We start from the raw sequence: 20,186 nt of genomic DNA on the forward strand, positions 1-20,186 counted from the left end.
GAGAGAGAGAGAGAGAGAGAGGAAAAATCTGTAGTCAGCAATAACGACTTCTAAAGGCGACATTTTAATGCATTGATGATATACTTGGATCCTTCGCCATATCACAACCTATTAAGTGGTGTAGAGTCGTTGTCGTCTCTGTACCACACTTTACTCTTGACGAACATAATGATTCCGAACCTGATTTGACATGAGTGTACGGGAATCATGTTGCACCTATTCAAAGTGTTATATTTGTCTTTCCCCCTCCTTTTCCATCTCTTATTTTATTCTCTACATCCCATCTTGTTCACCCTTCATCTTGACTCAGCCGCCCACTCCCCCCTCAAAAAAAAAAAAAAAAAAAAAAAAAAAAAAAAAAAAAAATTGAAAGGAAGAGGTAATCGCTTTTTTTTTCTTTTTTCTTTTTTTTTTTTAAGTGCAGTTCTACGGTCTGACTACAATATCCTGAACAACCGCGCGCTTGGGTTACATTTATATTCACTCCAGTGACCTTGACCTCTGTATTTAACCTTGACCCTTACATGGACAGCAGTTTCCAGCGTACAGAGAATTATGTTTCTAGGTCACCGTTTTCAAAAGTTGGAGCATCAGCAGACAAACAGACGCACTAACACACTATACGGAAAAAACACTACCCTTAATTTTTTTACGCGGGCGGTATTGGTCATTTATTACAGTCTGACATAGTGAACAGTTTAAATTTATGACAATATTGTATGTGCCTGTGTAATATTCTTTGACTGCTACGGTTAGACGATTTTATTCAGCTTCAGGGAGACATTTCGACCTGGAGGGGTTTAGATATAGCCTTCCTTAACCCCTTCAGCGGGTGAGGTCATACTTAAGCTGAATGAAATTATCTTAAGATTATAATTTAAAAAAGATTGAATAAATTATGTTTGTATCACTTGAAGCTGAGTTTAGTTCCGAGACAAATTGGAAGTCTGATATACGTGAAGGGTCAGGGTCGCGTCAGAGTTGAGTGGAGATGGCAGGGTTGATGAGGGTGTATTAACCAAGTTTGGGATTAGACGCAGCGCACCATTTACACTGTTTAATAGCTTACAGTTAGGTTCTGTGTGTGTGTGTGTGTGTGTGTGTGTGTGTGTGTGTGTGTGTGTGTGTGTGTGTGTGTGTGTGGAGACGGATGAATGGATAAGTGGAGATACTGTAGATTGATAGATAGATTGATAGGGGGAGAGAGAGAAAGAGAGAATCTCTTATTTTTTTTAGATGTTTTTATGTCTTTTATTTTTATCACTTATTCAGTGCCTCACCCCTGCACCATTGGCCTGCCAGCTGTGTGAACATGTGACAGCCAGTGCCATTGCCTCCTCCCTCTTCCCTCTCCCTCCCCCCTCTCCCTCCCCCCTCTCCCCTCTTCTTCCCCCATCCCTCCTGTAGCGTGTCATGGCACCGAATGGCACCCGTGGACCCCAGTGCCACCGGGTCATCACCTCGCACTTAAACCCAATGCTACACCTTTACGGCACATCCACGCTGCTGTTACCGTGCTTTTACTGAAAGTTGGGCCGTATTTTTATCCCTACGTTCCTGGCACTGGATAAAAAGGATTAAATGATGGATGGATGAATGGATAGCGCTTGTTGGTAAGTTTTTTTTTTTTTTTTTTCAATGGCGAAGGCTTTGTGATCGAGTCCTTTTCTCTGTGTGTATGTGAATGTATTTAATTAACACGGTATCATGGATGGTCGATGCTATTGGGATCAAAATTGGCAGCTCTAGTGTGTGTGTGTGTGTGTGTGTGTGTGTGTGTGTGTGTGTGTGTGTGTGTGTGTGTGTCCGTGCAGGTGTGTAGATCGATCAGAGGTCAAGGTCACAGGTCGAGGTCACTGTTCAGGCATGGCGTTCACTTTTCATTTTTTTTTTTAACACCCTCTGCCTTTATGGACTTTGCCATAATTATATAGTTTAGGTACAGCAAGGGCATGGACATTTCCTCTCAATATACTGACATATCCACATACATTTTCCTCTGCATTTACGAACGTTTAAGTCGCATTTCTCACTCTGTTTCACGGACAGGGACAGGTAATTGTTTTTTACCTGTCGCTTCTCATCTGCAGCCTCACGCGTCATGCTCAAACGAGAATGAAAAATAAAAAGGAAATAATACTCGGCCTTGGCATGCGAATTTAATTAATCTGAAAAGTGAATGGAGAGAAATGATGGAAGTTAAGACGTGATGATGATAGTGATGATGATGATGCAGATGATAAGATGATAATGATACACACACACACACACACACACACACACACACACACACACACACACACACACACACACACACACACACACACACACTCACTCACAAAACTTACGGGGAGGTCAGAGGAGTGTCATACTAAACAACCCAGCAGATTCCGTAGTGTTGGTAAGCGTGAATATATGCAAGATGTTAACTAGGAGTACTGTAGGATAAAGCCCAAGAGAATTAATGTATGTAGGAGAGGTACACATATATTATAATCCTTTAACTAATGTGGGCTTGTGTCAGACTTTTCGCTTGTTGTGTCACTTTCTTTCGCGAGAGAGTTGTATCTATAAATTTCTCTCTCTCTCTCTCTCTCTCTCTCTCTCTCTCTCTCTCTCTCTCTCTCTCTCTCTCTCTTGCCTGTGTGTACGAGAGAACCCTGATAGATACGGTAATGTGTCCGTCTGTTCATCAGTGTATCTTTGTTCACTTTACTGTATATGTTTGTATTTGTCTGTCGCTGCATCTTTGTGTGTGTGTGTGTGTGTGTGTGTGTGTGTGTGTGTGTGTGTGTGTGTGTGTGTGTGTGTATCTTTTATCATCCAGCCACCAGTTTGTCTGTCTGTCTACAGTATTTTCTGTCTACCTGTCATTCTGTCTGTGCATCTATATCTCTCTGTCTACCAATATCTGTCTGTCTCCATCTCCAGCTCTCTATCTGTCGGTATATCTTTTTATATGTCTGTTTGTGTCCATCAATCTATCTATCTATCTGTTTATCTGTCTATCTATCTATGTATCAGTCTATCTATCAGTCTAATCTCTGTACTCACCCTCATCGTCGGAGCCAATCATGGAGTATCGGGAGAACCCAGAAAGGTCTCGGCCCGTGCCCAGACCAAACCCGTCCCTGGTCCACTGTAAATGGCCCACCTTGTTGATCACTCTGGTCATGGAGGGGAGAAAAAGAGGGTTAGACAGTTATATTGAGCCAGGCAGACCTCTTGATCCTCCTGACGTTAGCGAAAATCCTGCTGGTAATGGTCACTTGATCGGCTAAAAGGAAGTATCATTAGGGGAAACGCTGTGGGTATGTTGCGGTGGATATGTTGCAGTGGGTATGTTGTAGTGGATATGTTGCAGTGGATTATGTTGCAGTGGATATGTTGCAGTGGATATGTTGTAGTGGATATGTTGCAGTGGATATGTTGCAGTGGGTATGATGTAGTGGATATGTTGCAGTGGATATGTTGTGGGGGATGTGTTGCAGTGGATATGTTGCAGTGGATATGTTGCGGTGGATATGTTGCAGTGGGTATGATGTAGTGGATATGTTATGGGGGGATGTGTTGCAGTGGATATGTTGCGGTGGGTATGTTGCAGTGGATATGTTGCGGTGGGTATGTTGCAGTGGATATGTTGCGGTGGATATGTTGCAGTGGATTTGTTGCAATGGATATGTTGTAGTGGATGTTTCAATGGATATGTTGTAGTGGATATGTTGCAGAGGATATGTTGCGGTGGATATGTTGCAGCGGGAATTCTCTAAACAACACTCGTTTAATTAGGTTTAAACGCTGAAGGACACCGGAGTCAAAAAATAAAATAATTGTGAATAAATTGTTGCGAAGTAAATAAAATAAGTACTGAGTTTTAGTTAAATTGGTTCAGTAATAACAATGATGATGAAATTAATCCGAGGCCTTTGTATAGCCATACTCTTGGTGTGTGTGTGTGTGTGTGTGTGTTTGTGTGTAATTCACCGGGTCGGTCAGGATCACTTGATGGTCGTGATCGTCAACTTTTACCCTCCCGGAAGGGAGCTGAGAGCTCATATAGTCCGATCTAAGGGCAAGGCTGTGACCTTCACACACGCACACACCCGTCCCCTTGCTCAAGGGGGACAGTAACCACCCACTTCGTCAGTGAAACTTTTCGCAACCTGAGCGAGGCGCGAACTCCCGTCTACCAGATGGCAAGCGAGAACGTTACCACTGCACCAGCGAGCGGTGTGTGTGTGTGTGTGTGTGTGTGCATGCATCTTTGTCTTTATCTGTATATATTACCTATCTATCTGTCGATCTATGTCTATCTATGCAGAGAGAGAGAGAGAGAGAGAGAGAGAATCACATTGATACACAGTGCACGCAGACGTTTCGACCCCAACTAGGTTATCGCCTTGATACTAAAGAAATTCGTACTCCCTGGAGAGAGAGAGAGAGAGAGAGAGAGAGAGAGAGAGAGAGAGAGGAAAAATCTAAAATGGAACGAGGGGAAGAGTAGAGTGAGCAAAAGATGGTGAAAGGGGAATATACTGGCAGATTGGCAGTGAAAAATGTGAAAAAAATAAGGGAGCAGAATGGCAAACAAAGCTGTATAAAGGGAGAAGGGAGAGAACAGTAAATGTATGTGGAGAGAGAGAGAGAGAGAGAGTCAGCAGAACTAAGAGAGAATATTAAGGGCGAATGTGTGAAGTAGAAAGTGGGGAGGAGAGATTGGAAGGAAAAAGTGTGGGAAAAGTTAAGAGAGGAGGTAGTTAAATATAAAAAAAAGTTAGCAAAGTGGGTGGGTAAAAGGAGGAAAGTTAGCTAATGAAAGGAAATGAGATGAGAATGTGTGATTTGGGAGGAGGAAAAAGGAGGGGGGGGGGGTAGGGAAGGGGAAAAGGAAGTTAGTTGAATGGCGGGTTTAAGAAGTTCATTAGTAGAGAGCTTTCCTGAAGTGAATAGATTAATTTAGCGATATAAAGAAGAATTGTGAAAGGCGTTATAGTGTCGAGAAGTTATTGAAGGATATTTTTTTTTTCCATTCATTCGCTCGCTTAGATCTGTCCTAAGCTAAATGATGTCGTCTGGAGATAAAGAGCTGGTGTAAAATTAACATAAACATAATCCTAGACTAGTTAATGTTTCTAACTCACTCACTACCATAAACATTTTTAAAGGCAAATTAAGTCATCTGGCTGTTGCAGAAATGTAATATCAAAGAAATGAACTTAAGTATAAATCCCCTCAGCACAAGGTCGTCAGTTTTATATTATTCTTTTTTTTATTAATCTTTGGAGACCCCCACGTAATTATAGCGTTATTAAAGCTTATTTTCAACTGGTCATAGCAAGAATGAATAATAAGATAATCCTTGGGCTAAAGTGATCAGTAGGTAGGAGGAGGAAAAAGAAAATGATAAGGGAAAAGGATGGAGGTGGGAGGGGAGATCAGTGAAAAAGAGAATAGAGAGAAGAGGGAGGGAAGAGACAAAGGACGAGACGGATGAAGGCTGAGAGTGAGATGAGGAGACCAAATAAGGGGAGGAGGAGGATGTAAGACAGGCATGATAGGAGAGAGAGAGAGAGAGGGGGGGAGTTAAAAAAGTGAGAGCGAGGGGGTAAAGATAAAAGTTTAGGAGGGAGAGAAAATTGAGATGGAGAGGTGACAGGTGTGTGACAGGAATATAGGGGCAGGGGTGGGTGGCGACATGAACCTGGGGGATAGAGATAACATTTTGAAAGGTGTTAGGGAGAAACAGAGAGAGAGAGAGACTGTACCGAAACACGTGAAACTCTTTTGGAACCTACCTACACGGGAGCACCGCCGTCGACCCAACTACGGCGGTCTGAGGTGTGGGCTGTGTGGCGAAATATTGAGCACCTTCTCTACCCTCAGGGGTCTCCACGGCTGAACCCCCCATGCCAGGACCCAGCTCAACCTTTCCTTGAACCCCCTTGGCCCCTGGTAGAAGGCGACTGGGCATGTTGAGCGAGGTTCCGACAACTTGAGGTACTCCTAGGTGTGACGGTGGTAGGATGGCTTGTTGGTGCGTGGTGATGATGGAGCCTTTACTGATGCTGCTGCTGGACGCCCACATGCCGCCCTCCACGCCCATACCCACACCCGCCCACATGCACACCCACAGCCAGGAAATCCACCACTGGAACATCGTCTGTGGAAGAGAAGGAAAAGAATGGTTGATCTCCCTCCCCTAATCGTAGGAACGTAATTATTGTTAAGAATTCATGTTAGTAAACGCATCAGATGACCAGACAAATAGAACACCTTGAGTAGGAGTGACAGCTTGGTCGTACTCATGTTAGATTTTTTTTATTAATTTATGTATATTTAAGTATAATTCTGCTCATTTTCCATACCGCTCCAGTCAGTAGTTAGTTTACACCGGCTATAAACTACTCCATATTCTCATGATTTATTACATCAGTAATCATAACTAAGTATACATCTCGCTTCACTAATTTACAGCCCTGGAAGAATACAGTCGGTAATAATCGGGGAAGTACCTTTGATAAATCGAGGACTCTTGTTGCCGGTACACTGTTCTCCACCTTTGACCTTAGGAAGAAATTGATCTGAGTTATTTTCTGGTGTGGGAGTATCTCTTGGAGCGGCTCTGACCGTCTGGCACTCCCTATGGTTTTTTGGACCGGAGGCGCTTCAGTCACTTATACTTTAGCGAAGCCCCATATGACGATCCGGATGTCCCTTGTGTCTGTTGTACTTCTGTATTTGGTTCTCCTAAAGTTCTCATTTTATCATTGTGTGAATTTATATCGCTCTAGGTATGTTTACTTAATGAAAGAGAGAGAGAGAGAGAGAGAGAGAGAGTGTGTGTGTGTGTGTGTGTGTGTGTGTGTGTGTGTGTGTGTGTGTGTGTGTGCATTTTCGTTTATGCATCAGGGTTTAGCGGTACTTTCTTTAGAAGGGACAAATTTGGCAAACACTTGTGCAGTATTTACCATTTAAAAATATTCTTTCCCTTTCAATCTGTCTCACGATATATAGTTTTCCCCCAAACCATCATTCCCAGCTCCGATCTATCACTTTTACAATCTCTTTTTTTCTTGTCTTTCCTTTTTGCATCTTCCTTCATTCCTTCCTCCACTACACCTTCCAGTATTTCATTCCTTCTCAGCCGTCCTTCATTCCTTCTTAACATCTTTCATCTTTCCCCCCTCTCCTTCTCTCCCTCCTCCATTCCTTCATCTCTCCCTCCCTCCTCTCCTTCCTTTCGTTTTTTCTTATCTCCTTCGTTCCTTGCTTCCATCCTTCCCTCCTCTACTCCCGTATTTTTTCTTTCCCTCCTTTCCTTCCTTCCTTCCATCCTCTCTCTTTTCATTCTTCTTTCTCTCCCTCTATCTTTCCCTCCCTCCTTCCCACGTAGCCCTATCCCCATATCCATATTCATCCTCATTAAGACCTATACTTTCCTTCCCCCTCCTTCCATCCTTCCTTTCCTGTACTTTCTTCCCATCACTTTCCTTCATAATTAATTTTATTCCGCCTACATCCTTCTTTCCCTCACTCCTCTCATCTTACTTCTTTCTGAACAGAGAGATTCCCTCACTCCTCTCATCTTACTTCTTTCTGAACAGAGATAGAGAGAGAGAGAGGGAGAGATTTCACCAATGTCCCTCCCGTGCATGACTTGGCCAACGCTTCCCTAGTTCAATCTATCCTACTGAACTTCCAAGTGTTGTATGATTTTTAGCCTCTAGATCCTTAACTAGCCATCAATCCATCCGTCTATTTGTCTGTCTGTCTGTCTGTCTATCTGTGTAGTATATCCAGACGCCTTAATCCTGGAAGGGGTGGCCACAAACGAATCGCCTCCATGTCACCCTGTCCTTCGTCGTTACGCTACCCGCTCACAAACTTCGTCCCTTCACACTTAGGCCTCTCCACCCTGTCCCTCTTACACCTCTCCACCCCGTTCCTCCGTTCCTTCCTCGGTCTCCCTCCGTCCCTCCACCTCACCCACATATTCTCTCCTAGGCAGTCTCTCATTTTGCACTTGCTCCATATGGCCAAAAAGTCTCAGGGCACTTTACACCTCTCCACCACGATCCTCCATCTCGTCCCGTCTCCCTCCACCACACCACCTCATCCACGTGCACTGGCCTAGACTTCCTCTCATTCTCAACCTTTTCACTTGGCCAAACCATCTCAAAGCCCTTCTAATGCTCTCTGTCGCAACGTACAACAGTTATCTGAATAATTTTTTTACTTAACTGCATGACCCGAGTGAAGATATAAGCATCGGTGTTGTTCTTGGCGTGAAGAAAGCGATACCTGGCAACTCTGGCTTCCCCCCTCCTCACCTGCCGTGCGCGGAGGTGACATGGACATGCGCACAACCACCTACATACTCTTCTCTTTTTAATGGTACGGTATATATATCACCGAACGTCATTGAAATTAAATATTATCACAAACAGTAAATTCTGAGTACAGAAGTAAGTTTTCAGAAGTGTTAGAGTGACTATGGAAGGGAGATCAAACGGGGCAACAAGAGGTTTGAGAAGGGCGGCCGCTAGTCACGTGACCACGGCGTTGTCAAATGTACACAAACTATTCCCAGTGAATTATGCATGTAATAACTTAAATACCACTTGATATCTTGAATTCTATACTGTTAACCATCGTAGAGTATCCCAGTTATCAGAGTGAGCAATTAATCGATCAAATAATAGGTAGAGAGGGTTGGATTACGCGACATACGACAAGATGTGATAACGCTGCGTGTCCGACCTCCCGCATCCTCTCACTTATGCCTCGCTAGTGACTGTGACAAGGTGTTGTGGAGAATCCCCGTCATTTCATCGTTGTTCAGCCGTCATTACTAACAACCCAACTATCCGCGGGTGTGATTGGCGTCCCTTACGACCACGGGGCGCTTGGAGAGTGACGAATTGGCAGGAAGAAAGGTGAGCAGAGAATTATTTGAGGTTATTTAAGACCACGTGGTCCTTTGTCTCGGTAATGACTCGCGTGTCCCAGTGACCCCAGGTGCTCTCTCTCTCTCTCTCTCTCTCTCTCTCTCTCTCTCTCTCTCTCTCTCTCTCTCTCTCTCTCTCTCCCGTAGTTGAATAAAATCGCCCGGTAGCATCAAGAGTAAACTAAATAGGACGCCTTCTGTATTTACGGTATTATAACTATTTTAAAGGACCACGTGGTTGGATATCGTGGTAGTTGTTACTGATGTTCTGGCCCCATTCTCATATGATTGTGAACCCGGTGGACTGCAGGCTGATGTTGCCCCTCTCCTGCAGCCCACCATCGGCCTTTCGGGAGATAGGGAGGGAGTTAGGGACGTTCATCAAGCTGGGCAGTAGAGGACCAGGTTATATCACTGCTACCACGTGAAGGCATCCCGCTCCAGCAACACCACTTGGTTTAAAGAGCCAGCGTGAAGGCCCACGTGGTTTAAAGGGCTGTTATGAAGGACCATGTTATTTATAGATTTTTTTTTTTTTTTTTTTAACAGGGTACGCATTATTTTGACCTTGACGTCTTTGTATGTATTCTTTATATGCATTTTATTTTTTTGGTCATTTTATACCTTTTCGTTCAGTCTGTACCCCCTTTTACTCATTCTTAGTTATGCACTCTCTTGCTTACTCATTCTTCTCTTACTGATGCCCCCACTCACCCGCTCATACTCCATGTTATTCATACTCTCACTTAATATTCCCTCATACCCTCACATACATAATTCTCTCTCTCTCTCTCTCTCTCTCTCTCTCTCTCTCTCTCTCTCTCTCTCTCTCTTGGTGTCGTGAGAGTTTGTGAGTTTTGCATAGCAAGTTCCCGTCGCGTTTATCTTTAATGGCAGTGGATTTGAGAGACAGACGGACAGACAGACAGGTGTGTGTGTGTGTGTGTGTGTGTGTGTGTGTGTGCATTTTCGTTGATGCATCAGGGTTCAGCGGAACTTTCTTTAGTAGGGCCAAATTTGGCAAACACTTGTGCAATATTTACTTTTTAAAAATATCCTTTCCCTTTCAATCTGTCTCTCAATATATAGTTTTCCCCCGAACCATCATTCCCAACTCCGATCTATCACCTTTACAATCTTTTTTTTTTTTTCCTTGTCGATATATATTCCATCTGTTTCAGTCTGTCTACTCATTACATATTTTTTCCCCAGTATCTGTTGACCCCAGCTCCGATCTATAACTTTTTTTAATCTATCGATCTTAGTGTCTTATGTTCCATAATTTTTGACGTGAGGAAATAGAGACAGATTGGAGTGGACGCTGGAATTGGCATGTAAAACGACAGGTTGGAAACGTCAGGGAAAAAACTGAAAGGGAGAGGAGCAGGTCAGAGAGAGACGGAGGGGGAGAGAGAGTGAGAGAGACAGACAGACAGACAGAGGATGAAATTAAAGTTATATTCATGTTTTAAAAATAATTGTGCATGATGAGATAGAAAGTGGGTGATGAAAAGGGTGGAATAAATAATGGGTAGATAGGATTGTGGGTGGAGTTGAGGTGGATGGAATGTTTAGTGGATAGTGAGGGTGGTGGAAAAGGCACTGGGTGGGATTGGCAGTGGGTGGAGTGGATGGAGGGTGGAGTTCAGGTGGGTAAATAATGTGGGTGTGAAGGGGTGAGGCGAGTGAAACGTATGGTGAATGTGGATAGTGATAAGGATACCGGGAGTGGATGAAATGGGTGGTGAGTGGAGTGGCTGGTGGATGCGCTGGGTGGAGAGAGCAATAGGTGGAGTGAGTGGATAGCGAGGTTCTTGTTATCTTTAAGTTCACTATTTAATTCTCTTACAACTCTACTTTTCATTCCTTAGAGCTCCTTTACATATTTTCTTAACGTGATCTGTGGTTCCTTTAGTTGTCTTTTTCTTGTTTGTCTCCATACTCCTATCGTTTGTTTTTATTTTTTGTTTTCTCCAACCTTTCATTGTTCTTTCCTCTTCTAATCTAGTTTGTTCTTGCTTCTCCAGTATTTTTTCTCTCTTCCTACTTCTCCATTCTCCTCTTTTCTTACTTCTCCTGTCATTTTGTTCTCCTTCTCGCCTCTCCAATCTGTTCTCTTTTCCTCTTCTACTTCTCCAGTCTTTTTTCCCTTTCCCTCTTCTACAGCTCCACTTGTTTCTTTGCCACTTCCCACATCTACTGTCAAGCACTTTGTCACTGTCACCCACTCTACTGAGGTACTTCTTTCATCCTCTTTCACTTTCACTCAGCTCTCTCACTCTCCTACAGTAGGCTAGTCTTTCTCCCTCCGGCACTGTCTCACACTCTCACTCACTCTCCTTGGCAACTCCTTTCTTACTCTACATGGTCTGCCACCTTCTCGCTGTCCATCTCACCCAATTATCCACGTTACTCCTTTCGTCCCCTGACTCCTCACTCACTCGCTCACATGTTCCCTTCGTTCTGTGGCATTTTCTTTTCTTCACTCCACTACAAGGCAGTACAGTATTTCAGTCCAATACACCTTATCCTTTCTTCTTTTTCCTCTCTCCTTCTATGGCAGTCCTACTCCTCACTCTTTCTCTCTCCACTCCTCCTCCTCCTCCTCCTCCTCCTCCTTGTACTACTACTACTACTACTACTATTGCTACTTTTTATATTTCCTTTCTTCATATTGGGTTTTGTCTTCCTTCTCATTCTTAGGTATTCAGTTACATCCTTCTTTCGTCCTCTGACCCCTCCCGCACACCACAAGACATTACCTATCAGTATTTCAACCCAACACAACTCCTGCACCATGTCTTTCCCCCTCCTCTCTCTCTCTCTCTCTCTCTCTCTCTCTCTCTCTCTCTCTCTCTCTCTCTCTCTCTCTCTCTCTCTCTCACGGTGTTTTTATATCCTTCCATGTTGCTTTTTATTCTCGTATCCTCCTCCTCCTACTCCTCCTCTCTCACTGTCTCTCCTCTTCCTTTCTCTCTATTTCACTCCTTTTCTCTCATCTTTTTCTTTTTCCTCTTTCTCCTCCTCCTGCGGTATTTTCATTTCCCTCACTCACTCCTCTCTCACTCGCTGTCTCTCCTTTCTCACTCATTCTCACTCTTCCCTCACTCGCTGTCACTCTTCTCTCACTCATTCTCACTCTTCTGTGACTCTCGCTCTTCTCTTACTCACTCACGAGGCAGCCCACTTCCTTCATAGACATCATTTCCACACCACTACAACTCAGCACTTCTCAATATTTCACCACAAAATGCCTCCCCAGCCTCCTCCTCCTCCTCCTCGTCCCTTGTGTTTTCTGTAGTGATAGTTCTTTCTTTTCCTCTCTCTCTCTCTCTCTCTCTCTCTCTCTCTCTCTCTCTCTCTCTCCTCCTCCTCCTCCTCCTCCTCCTCCTCCTCCTCCTTTCTTCTCCCTGTCCCACTTTCCCATAACTTTGTTATATTCCATTACACATTAACCCTTTCATCTCGATGACATCTTTTATTTTTTAACTTAAGGCTGAATTATTGAGATTTTTAGAGAATTCGAACTGCGGGAGATGGCATGAAAAGTGAATATCGAGTTCAGTGGGTTAAGGCGCAGTGTGTAGAATAATTCGCTAGGGAAGAGGTGTTAGGGAATTTAGAAAGCGACTTACATTTTTGCTATGAGACTTCAGATGGATTGATAATTGCTTTTGCTATCCTTGTCTTAGCCTTTTTACCCTGACGTGTTTGTTTTGATGATTAGGCGAGACGGAACCAAATTTAGGAATGGTGTGTAGTAGTGAAGGGGTTGGTGAAGGCTTTATCAAACCCCACAAACTCGAAAAATATCTCTCTGGTTGAATATTGTTTGTTGGAGAGAGAGAGAGAGAGGATAGATAGATAGATAGATAGACAGATAGATAGAAGTGCTTTGGAAAGGATGCTTAACCTTAGGAATGCCTTTTTCTGCCACTGAGCCACGTGAAATAAGCTGCCTATGGATGAAAATCTGGGTCAACTTAAGACGAAAGGAGTACAGCATGGGTAATATATCGCTGAAGTAAGAGGTGCTGGTAAGATAACCGAGGAAAATAATGCTCTTGAAAACATATTAATACAGCTATACTGTATTATATAACAAGCAGCTAAGCACGAAAATAGAAAACAGAGGCTTGATAAGAATTGTTTTCATTTGTACTCCACTGGTTCTCTTTTTTTTTTTCCCCTCATCTCGCTTGCGTACCGTGCCTCTCCTCCATTTCTCCCTATTTTTTCTCTCCCTTCCTCTCTGATTTTATTCCTCCTCCTCCTCCTCCTCCTCCTCGTGACCGCAGCGCCAGTACTCCTCAATATTTTATCCCCTGACACGTCCCTTGCTAAATCTGTTTCTTCGTGTCCTCGGTGTCCTTCTTACTTCCTCCTCCTCTTCCTCCTCCTCCTCCTCCTCACCACAACACCAGTACGCTTCAATATTTTACACCCAGACGCGTCCCTTGCCTCTGTGGCTTCCAGTACCAAGTTTCTTTTTTCTCACCTTTCTCTCTCTCTCTCTCTCTCTCTCTCTCTCTCTCAGATTTCTGTGACCTTTTCCCTTTAGTTTTATTTTTTCCCTTTTTTTCCAGGTTTACTTGTAAGGGCTGTCGATTGGGTGGATTTGCCGAAGGTGGAGGGTGGAGTGGGTGGAAGTGGAGTGGGTAACGTGGAAGGCTTAAGTGAGTGGAGGAGGGGGTGAAAGACAGGTGGAATGGAGGACGAAAGGGGGTGGAAGGAGAAATGGATCATAGGAAGGGTGGAGAAAGCTTATTGAAGTGGAGGAGGAAGGAAGGTGGAGAAAGTGATGAAGATGGGTGGAGGAAGATCAGTGAAGTGGAAGAGGAAAGTATGTGGAGGTGGTGGAGAAATGTGGGTGGAATGGAGGGCAATGGGGATGGAGGGAGAAAACGAATTGTGGAGAGGGAGGAATAGTGGAATAAGGTTAGTGAAGTGGAAAAGGAAAGTGGGTGGAGAGAGAGTGGTGAAACATGGGTGATGTTATGGGTGGAGAGTCAGATGGATGAAGTGGAAGAGTTAAGTGGGTGGAGAGTCAGGTGGATGAGGTGGAAGAATTAAGTGGGTGGAGAGGTCGTGCAAGATGGGTGGAAGATGGGTGGAATGGTATTGAAAAATGGGTGGAAGATGGGTTGAATGATGGTTAAAAATGGGTGGAAGAGGGGTGGAATGGTGATGAAAAATGGGTGGAAGTTGGGTGGAATGGTAGTGAAAAATGGGTGGAAGAGGGGGGAGTGCTAGTGAAAAATGAGTGGAAGATGGGTGGAATAGTGGTGAAAAATGGGTGGAAGAGCGGTGGAATGGTGGTGAAAAATGGGTGGAAGACGGGTGGAATGGTGGTGAAAAATGGGTGGAAGATGGGTGGAATGGTGGTGAATAGTGGGTGGAATATGAGTGGAGTGGTCGTGAAAGGTGGGTGGAATGAGTGGAGTTGCAATAGATGATGGGTGGATTAAGTGGAAGATGGTATGGATATATAATAATGGCTGAAGTGGAGAAAGTGGATGAAAGAAAATGGGTGTTGGTGAAAATAATGCCATAGAATGTTTGGTGGATGTGTGGTGGTTTTGTTTTGTTTTTGTTTTGTTGTTGTAGTTGTGACCGCAGGAAACAAGCCACTTCAATCGGTTGCTCCTCGTGATCTATGGTTGAGGTTGTGAAGGTGTGTGTGTGTGTGTGTGTGAGAGAGAGAGAGAGAGAACAACTCGCTCTCATACCACTCCATGTACTAGCAACATATCCACCCCACTCACCCCAGCACTCCCTACATTCAATGCCACTTCTCACCGTAATTCACTCTGACACTCCATTCATCTCTCTCTTTTTCACGCCTCCCCCTCCCAGTCCTCCATTCACACACACACACACACACACACACACACACACACACACACACACACACACACACACACACACACACACACACACACACACACACACACACACACACACACACACACACACACACACACACACACACACACACACACACACACACACACACACACACACACACACACACACACACACACACACACACACACACACACACACACACACACACACACACACACACACACACACACACACACACACACACACACACACACACACACACACACACACACACACACACACACACACACACACACACACACAGTTATGTTTAAATTCTACTTTCATTCGCTATTTCTGTATGTTATTCGATCATCAGTTTCTGGGTTGCTTCTCTACGTATATCCGTTTCTTTCTCCTATTTTGATTTCCTACCCCTTTTCTCCTGTCTTTCCCTCTTGCCTCCCTGTCTGCCTACCTACCTACCTACCTACTGTACCTACCCTCTTACCTTCCGCCCGGTTAATTTCTCCTCCAGTTTTCCTGCCTTCTGCCTCCCTCCCTCCCTCCCTGTCTGTGTACTTACCTGCCTACCTACCTGCCTTCCTACCTACCTACCTTTCATTCTTTGTGCCTCCTTACTTACCTACTTTTTCCCCAGTCTTCATGCCTAACTTCTTACCCTTCTTCCATCCTTCATATCTTTTATCTGTTTTTATCAATTTTTTTCTTACTCCCCCAAGATATATGGATTATGTTTAGATTTGTAATTAATAAAAGCTGAATCTAGCCTATCCGATTCTCAAGTAGCTGAATAAAATCACTGAAAATAGCAAGTGTAAGATATAAGCCATCACTTAAACCCTGTACATTTTATAATTGCTTCCATATACTACTCTATGCCCATTTTGAGATTTTTTTTTTTTTTTTTACTCCTGTGCCCTTTTTTCCTTTTTTTTTTCTTTGTTTTGTCGTTGCAATCTCCAGACGAATTTATTCATGAGTTACTCTTTTTCTGTGTATGTGTGCGTGTGCGCGTGCGTGTGCGTGCGTACCCGCTGTAATAGGATGGGACTGAAGATTTAAGTTAGTGTATTTATTTGTTTATTTATTTATTTGTTATTCGTAATACTTTTAGGATTTGGTATAATTTACTCCCTATCGAACCATTATCTGGCTGACCGCTCCATCACCGTAGCTTTTTTTCCCGCTACACTTGCTGCTGAGACGAATTCATCCTATAGGAAACTAGTGACAATAGGAGTTAATGGCTTCTGCATCTGATTCCTTGCCTTCCTAGTTATGTGTATGTAATATGGATAAATATGATTGAAATTACGACCTCATGCTGAAAGTTGAAGTATTATTTTCTTATTCGTGTTACCATATGACTGTTTTATTGAGCTTAGGAGAGCCCCGAGTTAATAAGTAAAGGCTGTACAAAACATCCTTAGTTCAGAAAAAATCTAAGTTATATACACTAGCTTAGAGGAGGCAAAAAATACTTTAAAAATCCGTTGGCTTGCAAGGTTAAATGCATTCGAATGAGAGGCGAAAGTTAAAAGTTATGCATTGTTTATTCGTTTTTAAACACCTGAAAATGACGAAGATAAAAATACTCAACTTGTCTGTATTATTGTGCCGAGTTTGCGAAATATGACTCACCAAATGTTACCTGAATTATTAGAAAGAAAAATGTTGTTGTAATAGTCCAAAACTGTGTATATTTGTTAAACTGTGAACGACGTAAAAGGATGGTAGAAAGACATATTTATTTATTTTTTTATGTGTCTTGTTTGGTGTTTGTGTTTTGGTGATGGTTATTGTTGTTTTTATTGTCAATTTTTTTTGTGAGTGGATGTTGTTGTCTTTGTCGATTTTTTGTCATTATTATTATAGGAAAGTGGAAAGGTTACAAGAGGATGAGAAAAAGGCAGAGTATAAGAGAGAAGTGGAGGAACGATTGGGCAAATATGAATTGGAGCAGATGGGAGACGTGGAAGGTGTGTGTAAGATACTTACAAGAAATATGTGCAGCATGTGATGTGGTGTGTGGAAAAAAGAGAAGACGGAGGGGGGTGCAAGGAACAGCGTGGTGGACTGAAGAGGTGAGACAGGCTGTGGCACAAAAGAAGAAAGCATACAATGAGTAGATGAGAAATAGGGGCGTGGAAGAAGTTGAGAGGCGGAAGAGAGAGTTATATGTAGAAAGAAAGAGAGAGGTGAAAAGATTAGTAAGAGAGAGTAAGAAGAGAGTGGATGAGGAATTTGGAAGGAATTTGAGTGTAAAGTGGAGAGACTGTAAGAAAATGTTCTGGAATGAGGTGAAAAGAGTAAGACAGGGTGGAAGTGAAGTTAACAGGGGAGTGAAAGATAAAAATGGTAGATTACTAGTGGAGAAGGGAGAAAAAGTGAGCAGATGGAGAGAACACTTTAAGGAATTGTTGAACATAGAGGATGGAAGTAATGCGAGTATAAGTGGCTGGGGAATGGCTGGGAGAAGGAGGGAGGTGAGAAGACAGGAAGAAATCAGTAGGATAGAAGTTGTGGAAGCAATGAAGAAAGTTAAATCGGGGAAAGCCCCAGGAATTGATGGAGTGTGTGGTGAAATGCTGAAGCACGGGGGAGAGATAGTAATAGAATGGATGTGGAAGATGTGCAGATTGGCCTGGGAGGAAGGTAGAGTCCCGGAGGATTGGAAGTCAGGTATAATTATTCCCTTGTACAAAGGAAAAGAGGAAAAAGAAGTGTGAGGTAATCATAGGGGCATTTGTCTTCTTAGTATAATAGGAAAAGTGTATGGTAGGATACTTATTGACAGAGTTAGAGAAAGAACAGAGAAATTAGTTGGAGAAGAACAGGGAGGCTTTAGGAAGGGAAGAGGTTGTGTAGATCAGATATTCATTCTTAGATCTTTAGAGGAAAAGTTTCTAAAGAAGTTGTATGCGGCTTTCATGGATTTGGAGAAAGCATATGACAGGGTGGATAGACAAGGATTGTGGAAAATGTTAAGAATATATGGAGTAGATTGGAAGTTGTTGAATGCTGTGAAGAGTATGTACGATGGTGCGAAGGCTGCAGTGCGTGTGGATGGTGAACTAAGTGAATTTTTCTCTTTGAAAGTTGGGTTGAAACAGGGATGTGTCATGTCTCCATGGTTGCTCAATCTTTACATGGATGGGGTAATAAAAGAGGTACAAGGTAGGGTAGTGGATGTTGGAGTGGCCCTGGTGAGAGAGGATAGTGTTTGGAAACGCCCTGTACTGTTGTTTGCAGATGATACTGTGTTGTTGAGTGAAGACGAAGGGGAGCTGCAAGGCTTGGTGGATGAGTTTGGGAGTGTGTGTAAGAAACGGAATCTAAAGGTGAATGTAGGGAAGAGTAAAGTGATGGTCTTTGAGAGAGGTGAAGTCAGTGAATGTACAGCGAGGTTGGATGGTGAGGAATTGGAAAATGTGAGTACGTTTAAGTACTTGGGTAGTGTGATGAGTAAGGATGGAGGTTTGGAGGGTGAAGTGCGTGAAAGGGTACAGCAGGGAAGAAAGGTTGCTGGTTCTTTGAAAGCAGTGATAAGAAACAGGGAAGTGAGCATGGAAGTGAAAAAGTTACTGCATGACAGTATTGTGATACCAACTCTAACTTATGGAAGTGAAGCTTGGACGTTGTTGGAAGCACACAAGTCAAGAGTGAGAGCAGTGGAAATGAGTTAATTAAGAGGAGCCTGTGGAGTCACATGGAGAGACAGGCTGACGAATGAGGATATAAAGGAGCGTTGTGGTGTGGATGTGGATGTGATAGGAAGCGTTATGAGGAACACACTGAGGTGGTTTGGCTATGTGGAGAGGATGGAGGGTGAAAGACTGACGAAGAGAGTGTATGTGAGTGAGATGGAGGGGGGGGGAAGAGGGAGGGGGAGGCCGAGGATGAGATGGAGGGATGGGGTGGAGAGGTATATGAGAGAGGGGGGTGTGAGTTGGGAGCAGGGCAGTGAGATGGCGGGGGACAGGGCGACTTGGAGGCGATTTGTTTGTGGCCACCCCAAACGGGATTGAGGCGTCTGGCAATAGATAGATAGATAGATTATTACCTTTGTCATTTTTTTTTTTTTTTACTTTGTCATTGATAACGTAATTTTTCTTCTTATTTTGTCATTGTTGTTATTGTTGTCATTGTTGTTTTGTGTGGTGGTGGTGGTTATTGTTTTTGTTATTTTTTGTTGTCATTATTTTACGTCTCGTCACAGTTACTCCGGTCGTCGTTGATGTTGTTGTCGTCACTGTTTTTGTCACTTTTGTCGGTAGCTGTAGTGAATAATTCGAAAAAATGACCGTGTAATTGACCGAAACTATATACATTTTGTGAACTGCGAGCCACGTAAATGGTTTATAAAGTGGACATATTTATTTTTCATATTCGTTTGTGTGTGTGTGTGTGTGCTGATGGTTATTGTCACCGTTTTTATCGCTATTCCTCGAGTGTTTGGTTAGTGCGCGTTATTGTTTATTACATTGATTGCCTTACCAACAAAGGAAGGACGCAGATGGTTAAGTTAGTCATTTTATTTTTTTTTTTTTCACAACTTTTAATACTGCTCCAGAAAATGACTTGCAACAGGCAAAAAATTATATAAAGTTCCTTATTAGTCTGCTGGGTGATCAGGTGTAAAGGGGAGAGACATACTGTGCCCACAAGTCTGACCGGCAAGGGAATCGAACTCGAGCACTTCGTTTGTGAGCAGGATACACTATTTAATGCACACTGGTTCTGCCTGACAAAGATAGCACCTGGGAGAAACGCAAATACCATGCACGAAGCCTACTGAACCCTTGATATTATATTTTCCAAGCTTGGTTTTTCTTGATTTTTTTGGGGTAGGATTTCACTTTGTTCCCCTCTGTTTCTTAGTTTTATTTCTATGCTGTCTTTGTGTGATTTATTTTTGCCACCACCAGACGATTTTATTAACCGTAGGGGAGACTTGGTGAATGGGAGCTTATTTTTAATCTTACACTGGATGTTAGAGGGATGCCTTCATATGGTGAGACTAATATACCCAGAGGACTTTACTGCTGGTTCTTTATGCAGTTCCAGTCCCATAATAGTTTAATCGCTTCATCGTGAGTCAGTAGGAATTTCTCTCTCTCTCTCTCTCTCTCTCTCTCTCTCTCTCTCTCTCTCTCTCTCCCCCAGCACTGAACTGTCGTCCCTCTGTACTCAATTCTTTTCTTCCATCTCCTCCTTTTCTACCTTTTCCTCCCTCTTGCTGATTTCCCTCCCTCATACTGATATCTCACTGTCCATTTACCCCACAAGGTCGATGTAACTGAGGATATTTCTTTGGGGTTATTTCACTTTGTCTCTCTACACATCAGCCCTCTCCCTACCGCATTCC

At 43.3% G+C, this 20,186-nt stretch overlaps 1 protein-coding gene across 1 annotated transcript in view; it reads right to left on the bottom strand.

The window, feature by feature from the left end:
* LOC145405467 (irregular chiasm C-roughest protein-like) overlaps nucleotides 1-6,049 on the bottom strand; it is a 146,279-nt gene extending 140,230 nt beyond the window's left edge. The window contains exons 1-2 of the mRNA XM_080276817.1: nucleotides 5,796-6,049; nucleotides 3,055-3,167 (exon numbers count right to left, since the gene is read on the bottom strand). Of these exons, the coding sequence (XP_080132943.1) occupies nucleotides 3,055-3,167; nucleotides 5,796-5,971 (289 nt within the window). The 5' untranslated portion in view covers nucleotides 5,972-6,049. The remainder of the gene's footprint in view (nucleotides 1-3,054; nucleotides 3,168-5,795) is intronic.
* Nucleotides 6,050-20,186: the final 14,137 nt, after the last annotated feature.

This window comes from Coenobita brevimanus, chromosome 67, assembly GCF_032717465.1.
Source record: "Coenobita brevimanus isolate Jiangsu-jjx chromosome 67, ASM3271746v2, whole genome shotgun sequence".
Lineage (NCBI taxonomy): Eukaryota > Metazoa > Arthropoda > Malacostraca > Decapoda > Coenobitidae > Coenobita > Coenobita brevimanus.